This window comes from Phyllostomus hastatus, unplaced genomic scaffold (genome assembly GCF_019186645.2).
Source record: "Phyllostomus hastatus isolate PE091 unplaced genomic scaffold, TTU_PhHast_1.1 phas_contig_86, whole genome shotgun sequence".
NCBI classification, from domain to species: domain Eukaryota; kingdom Metazoa; phylum Chordata; class Mammalia; order Chiroptera; family Phyllostomidae; genus Phyllostomus; species Phyllostomus hastatus.
In genome coordinates, this window is record NW_025333977.1 from 13,413,819 (window position 1) to 13,427,322 (window position 13,504).

Consider the following 13,504-nt stretch of genomic DNA (forward strand, 5'->3'; position numbering starts at 1 on the left):
CATGGTTGGTTAGGTTCAGTGTATCTTGGTCCCAGCTTAGGGAGACCACCTGCCGGGAGAAGCCTGCTGAGAAGGTCGGCCCACCAGTGCCCACTCTTCCGGCCATTTCTTGCTTGTTTTATTCTCAAGTCCGTACTTGGAGATCATTGTAATATAGATAAAAGAATGGGTAGATAGGATATGTGCTTTCCTAGGAAACATCCTGTGTACATCCAAATGAAAACAAGATGTGTGACTTAAGATTAAAAATTCTAATTGTGATCATATCTTTGCAGTTGAGACAGTACAAAATTCTGACAACAGGTCTATATACTATTCAAGTGAATATGTAATAAGATGGAACAAAGATGACGTTTTAGTGGATATATCAAATGGATATAAGTGTAAATTAGTCTAAATTAGAATGCACTTATACAGAACATATAAAAGCAGTTTATTGTTTAATATTATGTAGCTAATTCTTGTAAGACACTTAAATGGTTTAAGATTGATTATTTGTTTATTATATTTAAATAACTGCTTCCAATAATTAAGATTCTTAGGATTTTTCTTTTTATTTTTTTTAAATTTCAATATACCAAAAAATTATTTCCCTGCTCTTTCTAGAGGCTGGAAAGAGAATATGACTGTCCTTGTATCACAGGAAAGCCAAAAGTTGCTTTCAAAGAGACCATTGCTGCCCCTGTCCCGTGAGTATGCTACACAATTGAACATCCTGTGAGGCTGTAATTGAAGCTCTTTATTATGGGATATGCACAGCACTGTTATTGTTAGTAAGACACTTTTACATCGTGAAACTCTTTATTATGGAAGCTGTACAGTTCTGTGCTGTAATCCAGACATTTGTACAGACTGACACTGGGATTTGCTTGGCCCTTTAGCTAGATGTCGGTGAGGAGTGACGAGCACATCAGCAGTGAGCCCGGGGTCTTCGCTCATTCCAGCTGTGCTTCCTTCGGCAGACGGCTGTTATGTTTTACTTTAGTGCCATATTGTGGGTGCCAGAGAACTTGCATTTGCCAAGGAATAATCTCCTGCAAGTAAAGGAAAGTAATGCTCTGATAAAATTCAGAAAACAGCTTAAGAAAACAGAGTTGGATTTATATTTTGTTAGAAACAAAATAGTCCTCATAAAGAATAGCACAACACAAATTCATTTGCTACAAGTATAATATACCTGGTGCCTATTTGAAGTTACATGAATTCTGATTTAGAGTCAGAATTAATAAGGCATAGTAGCTATGAAACAAGTATCGATTTTCAAAGTGGCATCACGTGAAGGTTAAATGATCCTTTACCTGAGATGCAATGTCATGAAGTAGAATGGTGTAGTCTAACTCAATGAAGTCATCATTTCTTTGCTGTAATAAATAAAAATCTGGTATGTAAAACAATATCATTGGCAAAAACAGTACTTTAATTTTAAAAATCAGCTTTCATTAAATGATTATAATACTTCCACTTAAGTAAAAATAAAAATTGAATGTCATAATCGATTTAGCTTGACAGAAAAACTTTGTCTTATAAGTTTTTTTTCAAACTACAACTTAAAGTTGTGATTTTTCATTTGTTACTCTACAAATCATTTCCCTTTCTGTTTTTAGTTTTTGAGTTGTGCTAGCTGCTTAAGAGCAGTACAGTCTGCAGTTGGCTGTTTAAAGTTCCGTAAGGTTCGCAGTGTTCAGAAAAGCATAACTTAAGGGATAAGGTACTGAAATGAGTGTTTACATTAAAGGAAACCAATTTTATGATAGACATTCTCTTTAAAAAACCGAAAATAGTAAAATTTAGTGAATGTAGTTACCTGATTTGGTAATTAAAGCTTCGATCTGTGCTGCCTATTGCTTTGTGCATGTGAAGTATTTATACGGTTAGCTACACAGAACCACTGCATCCACATGGTTTAAAACCATGATCAGCAGACACAGGGCCCTTCAAGGCTTGGAATCAACATACTGAAATAAGCCCTAGACCTCACGGGGCAGCACAGGCTCCTGTGGCTCCTTTGGTTGATGGTGATTATAAGTGTGACCCCAGGGTCAAATGAAAATATACTAGTCTCTCCTTATGGTATCGTGAAGTAATCCTTTCTTTGACTATATCAGTGAAAAATGATAAGGTAAAAATCAGTAGTAAGCTTTCTTACATGTTGGATCTTACTCAGTAAAGATAGGTAATAATACAGGGTCTGAAAGAAGTAATGCCTACTTGTGGTTGGTGAGGTAATAAATAATATGGGTGTAATAATTTACAGTTTTAATTTGAATGTTTCATCTAAAATGTCATATGGTGTGCTTGAGTGTGATATTGTCATGTTACAGAATTACATGCTTATGATTTTGTAACAAAAGGACATTATTTGTGCTGGACCCTGTATATAGCCGGAAGCAGTGGTTAAACCCTTCTGCTGAGACTTTTATTAGTGCTTTAAAATTACTGTTTGGTGAAGGGTTAGAGAAGTTTTCTTTTCTAAAACTCCTAGCCCTATCTTTTTGCATATCTTACTATTAAAACATGGTTTGAAAAATCATGAGTATGGTTATATAGCTTCTGCAACCTGGACCAGTCAGCTTCTCAGTTATTGGAGGCCGTAGTACCCATATAGGAGTGGTGTAATCAGGATCAATGTCTACAAAAATGCATTAGAAAAAGGGACTATTTCTTAAAATGTTGTTGTAATGTTTGCACTAGGTATTTGACACCACACTCTGAGTATTGTAACTGGGCACCCTGCCTTCCAGTGCCCGTAGGTATCTAGTAACTTGTTGCCAAAGCCTTTGGAGTAAAGGTGTTCCAGGTGCTGCCTTACAGTCACCCACAAGCTGCAACAAGTCACCGGAAAGTCTGTCTTTTATGGAGCTGACTAAAACTGTTGTGGCCTCTTTGCACACTGTCTTCCTTCTTTTTCATTAGATACTACTAGTTGACACACTTTCTTTAAGGTCTAAAAAGAAGCAGTTCGTATTAGTCATATCAGACTTAAGGAAAGCAAGAGGTAAAGTATGAGGTTATAAATTACAACTCAGTGGGTTATGAAAGAAAATCATATACAGAAAGTTTCATAAAGCCTGAGATGCTAATATTTTTGTCCTGGCTGACCACTGTGGGGGAATTGGCAGCCATGTTTCTGAGTAACTCTGGCACTATGATTTCAGGAGAGGAAAAAAGCAGAGGTAGTTTCAATATTGCATGACTATAGTAATGTGAACACTAAACTTAGGCTGCCAAAGGAAATAATCTGTATTAAGCTGAGCACAAAAACTGACTGCCAAATTATAACTTAAGACTTTGCTTCTCTTGAAACTGCAGCTTCATTTTCTCTGGCCTTGATTGGAATCAGCTTCTCTTTCAAAATCCTGGGAACACTATTTTAAATACAAAATTACTAATGGGGCACTATTTATATAATAATGATTCAAAATACTTCCAATAAATATTAACCCTATTAATAGCATATTTTATAGGCATTACTTACCACTTGCTTGACAGTTTGAATTTTTACCATTTTATACCATGTGTTTTCAGTAGAATTCTGCCATACTATATAACCACAGGCAACCCAGGCCAAATGTCGAACTGGCTTCATTTCTGGAGATACGTTTCCAAAACTGTCTGGTGAGGGAAACATGATAAATGTAATTACTTTACATATACAGAATTAACCTTTTACAAAATCTAAATTGTATGTTTTCCCATGTCACATTTATATACCTGGAATGTTTTGTGCTTCCAGTGGTTCCTTCATGGATTTGAGTTTTTGATAAAATGTGTTATCTTCTTCATCTGGGTTCTTTCCAATTTCCCCTTCAAACGTGAAGTTGACTTCAGGTGCAGTATCTTGTCCCACTGGCGGGTAAAGGACTTCAGCTGTGCAGTTCACTGTCACTTGCTGTTTGAGACATTTTGCAAAATATCTTTACATGTAGGCAGCCATCCATTACTAACTATTGCCCTTTGAGATACAGTATTTAAAGTATTGGCCCCTAATGGTGTTCTTTCAGACTCGCCTTCAGTGTGCCTACTCCAGAGGTAATCTGGTTGGGGGTGGCCTGGTCATTTTCTTAGATGTTTCTAAAATAGACAGCTGCTTTATAACTTGTTTGGTCTCATCTTTTAAATTCATGTTAAAACTTGGAATATATTTCAGTATTAATGGGGTGTCCATTTTCAAGGCCAGATTTTAGTTTCACTTTATATACCAACTCCAGACTCTGGTTACTTTTTAATTCTTTCTGTTACTCTTACTCTGCTCCAGAAACAACACATTTTTTCAAACTAAGACACAACTATCTGTATCTAGATGTAAAATTAAAGATTGTAACATTGGTTCTGCTTCATAAAGATGATTGTCTAGCGGCTCAGATGCCTTTTAATGCATCTCCTTACATTAGCCTGTATCTCTTCCAAACTATGCTTAACAAAAGGGCAAGCTTTTTAAATTTCAAGATGGTTACAGTATATATTGCAGTTCCTTCCTTTTGAGTTTGCCCCATTACTAACATGACAAGTATATGAAAATTTCCCTCCCCTATTACTGAACCATTCCTATCTGAACATGGTGATATCAGTTGGCCACTCTATGGCTCATACGTTTTTAAAAACACTTAATTTCTTTAAATAAAAGAAATCAAAGGCAGAATGAGAAAAAGGCAGACAAAGTGATGATGATTGGAGAGTAATTTATTTCACGTGGTAATAGAGTTCAGACTGCCCTATGAGTATAACATTTGAAGTGAAGTCTGTAGAGTCTGTCTTTTTCCTAGATCAACAGAAATATGTCATGTATCTCAGAATACCCAAAAGGAGTAAAAGCTGGCTCTTGAATGGTCATTATTTTTTCAAGGCAGGGTTTTACAGCAACTTATAAAAATACAAATTAATCCTGTGATTTTTTCAGCAAAGGTAATCTGGAATATTTAGAGTCAAATTTTATTTAATAATAAAGGACATTTCACTTACTTTTTGGATAATTTCTTCCACAGAAAACTTAAGGCGATACTTATGTCCTTGTCCTGGAATATCCTAAAATTAAGGAAATGTGATGAGTTACTATGACAATAACTCAGTTCTCTGCATTGTTAGAAGAACCCATTCCCATTTCATTGGGGGAGGGGGTGGCTGACTGGTGGGGGTAAATAAAGCCTCAGACCTTAAAAGCATATCACCATGTATGTGACATCCAGCGTCACAGGATATCCTTCGGGCTTATTTTGGATGAGAGCACAGGTTGGGATAAAAGCACATGTAAGCAACGCGGTTCCAATTCACTTTCAGTGAAAGGACTTCAGCCTCTGGGTATGTGATCCTGATTCTCTATATAAGAAATTTTGAAACAGCTTTTAATTCTGAAGATGACAAATGGGCTACATCACTGAAAAAATTTTTCATAGAGCCCTGTGTACCCTCCAAATAGTGTTCATTGAAGGTGAATTCCATTCTGAGACAGATTACTGCAAAGTGACTAGATATAGTAAGTACTGTTTTTACTTGTATATTAGTAGACCTGAAAATTGATACTTTAACAGATTTTATAACAGTAAGAGAAACATTTAGGTATTTCACTTTTGAATCAAGGTACAATTGAGCATTTATACCTAATTACATGATTTGGTTCAGTTAACCTCTATTCCCTGTCAGCTCTTAAAGACTGTTAACAGTTAAACTAATGTCAGATAAGTAATGAACAATCACAAACCCATTAGATTTTAGTAAAATGGAAACAGGCTTAGTGATTGCTGAGGTCTTAAGCATTTAACTTAAACCCCAAACCACGTAATTTATGGCAGTCGGTTGCCGCAGTGTTTGGGGCTTCAGAGCGCACTGGTACAGGCTGTCAGTTTCTCCTGCTCTTTGTCGCCCTTTCATTTTGGTCAAAGGGTCTGACGAGGACTGATCTTAAAATGAAGAATCATTTGCAAGACAGGAGCTCTCCTTGATCCAGATTGTGGAGTAGTAGATGAGAAATGTCATAGCAGTGTTAAGATTCGTGTGAATGGTTCCTACAGGTTTCACTCGGAGAAAGGGGAAAATGCTGCCTCCCGTCGTAAACATTTTCCCCTTTCCTTGTACTAGCGCCCATAAAAAACTGTCCTGTCTGTGCCGTCCCTAGACCACAAACAGACCCGGACTGTCCCTGGAGACTGCATTGTCGCCTCTTCCCCGGAAACATCAGCCCCTCTAGTCTGGCAAGGGCAGCAGTCAATCCCAAAACGCGGGACGGGCGGCTGCTGCAGACCCTCGGGCGCGGAGAGCCGGTGCCCCGCTGCTGGACTCACCTCCATGCTGGCTTGTTGGACTGTCTGCACCAGAAACACCTTGTGGGGGGTCCCCTGCTGGTAGTTAATGCAGTTCTCCACCACCGAGGCCGCCCTGGAGGCGGGGTAGTGGGTCGGTGGGATTTCCATTCTTGGTGAGGGGCAGCTCGAGTCTGCTCCAGCCTAACCGGACGCCACGAGTGCGTGTCCCGCCCGTCCGCTGTCTGCCGCCAGCCGCGGGGTGGCAGTGCTGGGTGGGGCGTGGGCGGGTCCGCGACTCCTTCCCCGCCTCTCCTCCCTTCCCTCCCTCTTTCCCTTTCAGGAAGCTGCCCCTGGGCGCTGGCTGACGCCGTCGCCCCACCTTGCTCCGTGCACTTTTACTCTCAGGTTCCCGCCAGGCCGGAGAGCACCTGGATCAGGCTGGGTTGGCTAGCACTTCACCCTTCCGTTTCGTAGCCCTTACAGAAGTAAGTGTGGGAGGGGCTTTTTGGCCTTTGCCTTTCTGGAGCCTCTCCTCTGGAGCCTCCAGTTTCCTCTCCTTGGAAAGCAGTCTGGTCGCTTCCGTTGCGGAGTGAAGCACAGCTTCCTCGTACACCACCCACAGTATCACCCTGGACAAAGTGCAGAGGAGATCCCGTCAGTGACCAGATTCCTGTTCCTTCTTAACCCCTCCCACTGTGAGAGTCCAGGAACAGGATTGCTGTCCCCCACTTTTTTGTGGGGTTGGGCCAGTTCTGCCCAAATCAGGGTGTGAGAGACTGCAAACTATAGCATCAATTTGGAGGATTTTGTGATTCGATTCAGGAGAAACTTGAAAATGCGCTTGCACGTCTCCCTTCGCTTAGAAGGATGAGATTTTGACACACAGTGTGCTTCCAACTTGCTCAGTCGCTTTGAAAATTTTACTGTAAGGATTAAACACACTTACAGACTGAACTTATACGGAGCCACTACATTGAATTAGAAAAGCAGGGATTTTTAAAGCCACTTGATTTATTTAAGCAAGCCCAAACTCTTATCGGGCAGTGCATTTTCCGCCTAGGTTTCTTAATCACCTTCTTGGGTCACCTTTGAAGGAGCTCTGGTTTAGGCCCTTCAGATTTTCTCCAGGTCTAGAAGCTAAGGTTTCTTTTCATCAGATGTATTGTCAGAACTTCACTTTAACTTGTTGGCTTGGAAATAAAGATTCTTTCCCCTTTTCCTCAGAATGGGTTTTTGAAGATTTTTTTTTCCTAGACATATGTCGTAGTGGTACTTTAAAAAGCTTAAAAATGTATACTAGTAAGAACTAAGGCATTTTTCATGATTTCTAGTTATATTAGCCAACAACTGTGAAGTAACTAGAGAGTGAAGGGGTTAGTTTCTCCTCAAGGGTTTTTCTAAAAAAAATTGAACGTTTTTCTTTTGAGGAGAAGGGGTGTGAGTCTTTCGAACAAGCTTTGTGCTGATAATGAATTGTAGTTTCACAAATAGCTGGTGTCCTTACAGGAGTGGTTAGAAGCACACGTGTGCTTCCTAGAGAAGGTCACCCTCTGGGAGCTTTAGGAATACAATTGCTATCTCTGTAGTTCAAAGCTAGTAAGTATAGGTTAGGAATTAACAGCATTTATTAAAAGTACACATACCAATTTAGGTTCTTTTGAAAATATAAATACATTAAAAAGTTTAACTGCCAATTCAAATAAACTGCATTAAGAGAATCTCATTCATATATTTGAGACCTTAAAATCTTACTAAAACTTCATGAATGGTTAGTCAAGAGATCATTATCCTCAAATGATGTATGGGTTATCTTGAAAGTAACAAAATTATTATTGGCCTCTGAGATCAGATAAATTATAATTTTATATAACTATAAACATAGAACTAGGAAAAAACACGTATGGCTTGCAACTTTGGTATGGCTGTAAAGTCAAAGTGAATCCACAGCATAGAGAGAGTAAAACCAACACAGGTCTAATTAACATTAATTTTAATGTGAGCAGTGACGTTTTGCCAAAACGAGATGGCCCTTCACAGCATTTCAGTGATCTCGCCACAGGGGCATGGGTTCTCTTGGTTTCGGCATGCCTGCACCCTTCACCACTTCTCTGTTCGAACTGTTGTACAATCTGTTTGTGCAGCGCCCTGTAGCAGCTTTGGAAGTGAATGCTTCATTCGCAGAGTAAGTCAGTTTCTATTCTTACTAGCTTTCTAGAAAAACGTTTGATTATGAGCACTGGTTTCAGTGCAAATCCTGGCTGAGCCACATGACCACTGTTACCATGTGTGACAAGTTACCTTCTGTAACCCTCAGGCTTCTCTTCTGTGCAGTGGTGGTAAAAAAGTCCCTACCTCATCAGTTTGTGGTGCAGTACCAGTATGACAATCTGTAAAAAGTGCTGGGTACAAAAATCTTGCACAGAAGTGTTGTTATTCAGCATCCACTTGGTTATAAACTCGTACCTGGTCCCTGGACCTTCGTGGGTGACCGCCTGGTCTGTCCGGCAGAACCTGCAGTGGTGGCGGATGCGCTCTGTCTGTGCCGGCCTGTACAGCAGCTGTCCTCCACGTCTGGCTGCTGGCCGCTTGAAGTGGGACCAGTGCATCTGAGGAACTGCACTGTAAATTTTATTTAACTTCAGTTAATTTAAATTGAAGTAAATATCAGTGCTTACTAATGACCACATAGACAGCACAGATCTAGACTATGGTGCATGGATGTTATATTTCTGTCAAATTGAAGACAACTGAAAATGTCTCAGAAGCTCAGGCATACCTGACAGTATGTCGATGAACCAGTTTTGGAATCCCTTCACTAATTCTGTGGTGACTTGGCACTTGTTTCTCTTCTGCTTTCCTTCTCTTTGTTCTGCTGACTGGTTCATCCCTCCCAGGAAAATGAACCTTTCAGCATTTTGTTCTTCCCAGCCCATCCTGAAGCTCTTGACTACTGGAGGATTACTTAAAGGATTTCAGCAGGCACATTCACACTTAGGCTCTTTATGAAACAGCCTAAATGGCAAAATGATAGTGACTGAATATGTCATTCAAATAGACACATATACAGACACAGTTCGGTGTTTACTTCAGATCACTAATGGCAACATAAACAGAACAGATGAAGCATTTTACATACATATTAAGCATATGTAAACATAGGCTACTATTTCATTGAAAGAACATTTCATGAATATCTGCTGTTTGCAAGACATTTCTTCCTTTAAAATGAAACTTCCTTGAGACCATAACGTGGAAGAGACCAGCTCCTTTCAAAGTTGTCTGTGAGTGACTGCAGATAAGTGGACATGGACGAGTGTGTGTTCCCACATCCATATCCAGGGTGGTTTGGAAGAAGTAGATATCAGTTTTGGTAGGAGATGCTACTCAGGTCTCTTCCTGAAACTCCCTTTTTTTGTATTGCATCAGTCCATAATGTCCAAGTTGTAAAATCACATAGCAACCATCTGAATAAATTGATTGCAGATCTCCCATTTTCAAATAACTGCCCTTGGTTGTAGAGATTTAAGGAGCGAGCACTCTCCCGGGAAAGGGAGGCACTCCAAAAGAAATGGGTAAGCTCTTTGGAATGTAGGCTACTGGAACGAGAATCTTAGACTGTCTTTTTTTTTTTTTTTAATTAATAATTACTTCTACTTTTCTACTTGGGGAATAAATTCAGAATTGGCAGGACTGAGACCATGGATTATTTTGGTGGTGTAACCCACCCTCACCTTTTAGTATGAACAGAAAGGAGAGAATTCCTTTTAAAATAAATTCTGCAATAAAATGTTATAGCAAGGCCATCATAGTCAAAGAAAACATAAAAATGATGAACTGTGGTTTTTCATTTAAATCAGTAGGACTGATCTCATTTTGCTAACTACATAATGCTATATTGATTTTTTTTTCCTCCTAAATTACTTTCAGGTTTGAGTTTACACATAAGAAACAGTCGGGCGGTGCAGGCCAGTTTGGAAAAGTGATGGGTGTCCTGGAGCCTCTGGACCCGGAGAACTACACTAAGTTGGAGTTTTCAGATGAAACATTCGGGTCAAATATTCCAAAGCAATTTGTGCCTGCTGTAGAAAAGGTAAAAAATATATACTTACTGCATTTTACAAAATCAAAAAGTTTTTTAGGTGGTATCAAATCATATTTCTATCACATTGTCTTCCATGGTTCATTTTAATTACCGTGCTGCTTCTTCATATAATTGTTAAGCTTTCCATCTGATTATGAATCTTCAGTTCGGTAAGTTCAAGAGCTATAAATGTATGGTGTGACACTGAGGGGAGATCCATTCTGTTTCTTAATCACGATTATTTCTCTTGGTAAGTTGATAAAAGTTACATTTTTCTCTTAATAAATTGAAACTGCTCCATTGCTTGTGATTAGCAATTGAAATTTGTTGTAGTCCTGAGGGTTTGTGAAGGTTTTAGGTGACTGCTGTGGAGGGGTGATCGTTAATTCAGAATCCCCACAGCTGGGCGCTGCCATCAAGTCTGCTCCCGGCCTCTGTGCGCTGCGGTCACTCCCAGTGCTCCGAGCCAGCTCTTTGTCTGTGAAGTGACAGTGAAGGACTCAGACTGGAGCGCCTCACAAAACCGAGGGTCACAGAAGACTGACTTTTCTTTGGGAGTTGTGACGTGCTTTGCACATGGAAGTGGTTAGTGTATTGTTTGCTTTCTAGGTCACCGGCTTTAAGACTACTGTAGACTTTTAATAACTGTTTTTATAGGCTGAGAAACTTCTATTCAGTTTTTTTAAACTTTTAACTTACAAATCTTTATAACAAGTAATAATTTTGACTTAATTGGTGATAGCATTTTTTGCGATTGGTATATTTTATTAATTATACTTTATTTTGAGGCAACATTTTGTCAGTATCTTCTGTTCTCCAAGGTGAGTGTAGCTGAGTGAGGGCACAGGTGTTTTGCAGGAGACAGTGTCTGCAGTTTCGAAATACCAGGACTACACTGTGCTGCGTGTGCAGTCATGTGGCGGTTTTGCCAAGAAAAATTGAATTGTACGAGCTCTACAAGTACATGTTAATGACTGAATGAAAAAGAGCTGCAAGCTTACCAAATTGTACTCTTTAAAGATGTAAAGAGTTTATTGTATATCACTTACACCTCAGTGAAGCTATTTTTCCAAAGAAGAATCGATCGCATTTGGAAAAACGACCTCTTCATTTTAGTTTTCTGACGCTGCAGCTGTCCTGTCGTGATCTGCTGGTGGGGACAGCAGTGGCGGGTGTGTAGTAGGAGCTCAAGACACAGCCATTGAATAAACGCCTGTTCTGCTGGGGGTGTTCTTTTTGGGAGTTCTTTAGATTTGCCTTTAAAATTGCCTTTAGATTTCCCTGTAAAATTAAGGTCACACTGTCTCTCTTGTGGGTTGAGAACGTTATGTAATTCCTGCAGGTGAGGTTTTGAGAAGGTGATCGTTACCACTCTCGGCATCACTTTCAAACCAGCTCACGCCTTTAGCCAGTATGCTTTTCCTAAGGGGAATACTCATCTAGATGCCACGATAATTAAATGGTAGGCTGTTCAACTTGTAAAACATTTTTTGAGGAGTGAAATATAGCAAGCACAAAAATGTTAAACTTCTGAATACTGAAATGTTTGGGGATCCTGGGTAATGCATGTACAAGTCAAAGCCACTCACCCCAGAAGTGGTGTTCACTCATTAACAGGGGTTTCTGGATGCCTGCGAGAAGGGCCCTCTGTCTGGTCACAAGCTCTCTGGGCTCCGGTTTGTCCTGCAAGATGGAGCGCATCACATGGTGGATTCCAATGAAATCTCTTTCATCCGCGCGGGAGAAGGTGCTCTTAAACAAGGTATGCTGGGTCCTCGCGCTCCCGATCCCTGAGCTGACCATTTTCCCTGTGCCGTTCTGCCCTCCCTTCCAGAGCACTGGGCTGCGCACAGGGAACGAGGCTGGTCCTGGGCCAGTGTTCACAGCATCCAGTGGGGAGAGAGGACTCTGTTCTCTTTCTTCTGAAATCAAAAGCCTACCCTGTTCTTCTAAATTATGTGTTAATTTTTATATATTTAAAATCATAAATAAACTCTTAAGTTTTTTAGTAGAAAAGATGGAAATGCCCAGAATTTTATAAAATATTTTAAACATTAACTACAGTCATCCTGGGTTTTGTGATTTGTTCACATGTCAGGAAATCCATAAATTTATAAATAATTTTTTTTCATTTAGGACATTGCTTTTAGGCAATTTGAGAATGGCAAAATATTTTTGAAAGGATTTAGTAACACATATTCACAGTGTAAACTTCTTGCTAAACTGCTAAAATTGTCAACCTTTCTCACACAGAATAATATGTACATTAAAAACCCTTATGAAACAGAGCCCTAAGCAACTGCAAATATATCGGATGCACTGCTTTTAAGAAAGGAAGCAAGTGACAGGGCAGCAGTTTGACATCAGGGCTATGTGACAGAAGAACTTCAAAGTTGTGTCCTGGAGCCAGAAAACTCATTCTCTCTGTCACCTCTTCCATATCTGCCCTGTGGCCATTTGTATCTGTAGTGATGTCTGTGAGCATCTTCAGGAAAGTTATATCATGATGCACAAAACATTTCAGAAATGTTTTCAACATTTCATTTCAAAATGGACAATAGAAAACTAGATTAATGGACACATTTTCTAAGCATTCTGTAAATCACGATTTTATTGATTCTGTATGAATTTTGGACTTTCTGTTGTTTTTGGTCTGTTTGCATCTGTGATCAGGTGGGGCAATGGTTGGAAAAGGTTGTTCATAGCCAGTTTGCTAATTCCTTATTTTACTGAAACTAATGGGAGACATTAGTAATTTCTGCTTTTGTTTTGTGGCTGTGAAAGGGAAAGAGAGTCCTCCATTTTCTTTACGCCAGCTGTGTATTAAAAGTGCAGTTGAGCCCTGGCCAGGTGGCTCAGTTGGTTGGAGCGTGTCCCGTACACCAGAGGGCTGCAGGTTCAGTCCCCAGTTGGGGTGCATACTGGAGGTGGCCAATCGATGTTTCTCTCTCACACTGATGTTTCTCTCTCTCTCTCTCCCCCTTTGATCTTTAAAATCAATAAACATATTTAAAAATGCAGTTGAAATCTATGATCTAGAAATCCTGAGACAACCTGAAGATTATGTTAATAGGAAAAGGGGGAAATAAAGTCACGAAGAAAGTAAGACTTCATTAGGCATGATTGAGGTTACAACACCTGCCCCCTTTCCTCTAAGTCTTTCCACTGTAGTCTTAAACTGACACAT

At 39.7% G+C, this 13,504-nt stretch overlaps 2 protein-coding genes across 2 annotated transcripts in view; one reads left to right on the plus strand and one right to left on the minus strand.

Moving 5' to 3' along the window:
• Window positions 1–13,504, plus strand: part of GFM1 (G elongation factor mitochondrial 1) — a 38,267-nt gene that overhangs the window by 19,815 nt on the left and 4,948 nt on the right. Inside the window, exons 13-15 of the mRNA XM_045851462.1 lie at window positions 607–689; window positions 10,164–10,326; window positions 11,935–12,079. Coding sequence (XP_045707418.1) covers window positions 607–689; window positions 10,164–10,326; window positions 11,935–12,079 — 391 coding nt within the window. The remainder of the gene's footprint in view (window positions 1–606; window positions 690–10,163; window positions 10,327–11,934; window positions 12,080–13,504) is intronic.
• On the minus strand, window positions 725–6,716 carry LXN (latexin). The gene is made up of 6 exons (XM_045851463.1): window positions 6,276–6,716; window positions 4,960–5,022; window positions 3,712–3,889; window positions 3,476–3,612; window positions 1,299–1,361; window positions 725–1,034 (listed from the first exon to the last, which is right to left on the minus strand). The coding sequence occupies exons 1-6, from the start codon at window positions 6,402–6,404 to the stop codon at window positions 936–938; spliced, it is 669 nt and encodes a 222-aa protein (XP_045707419.1). The 5' UTR covers window positions 6,405–6,716; the 3' UTR covers window positions 725–935.

What these genes read in the sequence shown, in the direction of transcription:
- LXN (XM_045851463.1), bottom strand. Translation starts at nt 6,404, where the DNA reads ATGGAAATCCCACCGACCCACTACCCCGCCTCCAGGGCGGCCTCGGTG. An exon ending in TCCAACAAGCCAGCATGGAG is followed by an intron (nt 5,023 to 6,275) that starts GTGAGTCCAGCA and finishes CCTTAATTTTAG; the next exon opens with GATATTCCAGGACAAGGACA. An exon ending in TGGAAGAAATTATCCAAAAA is followed by an intron (nt 3,890 to 4,959) that starts GTAAGTGAAATG and finishes TGTCTCAAACAG; the next exon opens with CAAGTGACAGTGAACTGCAC.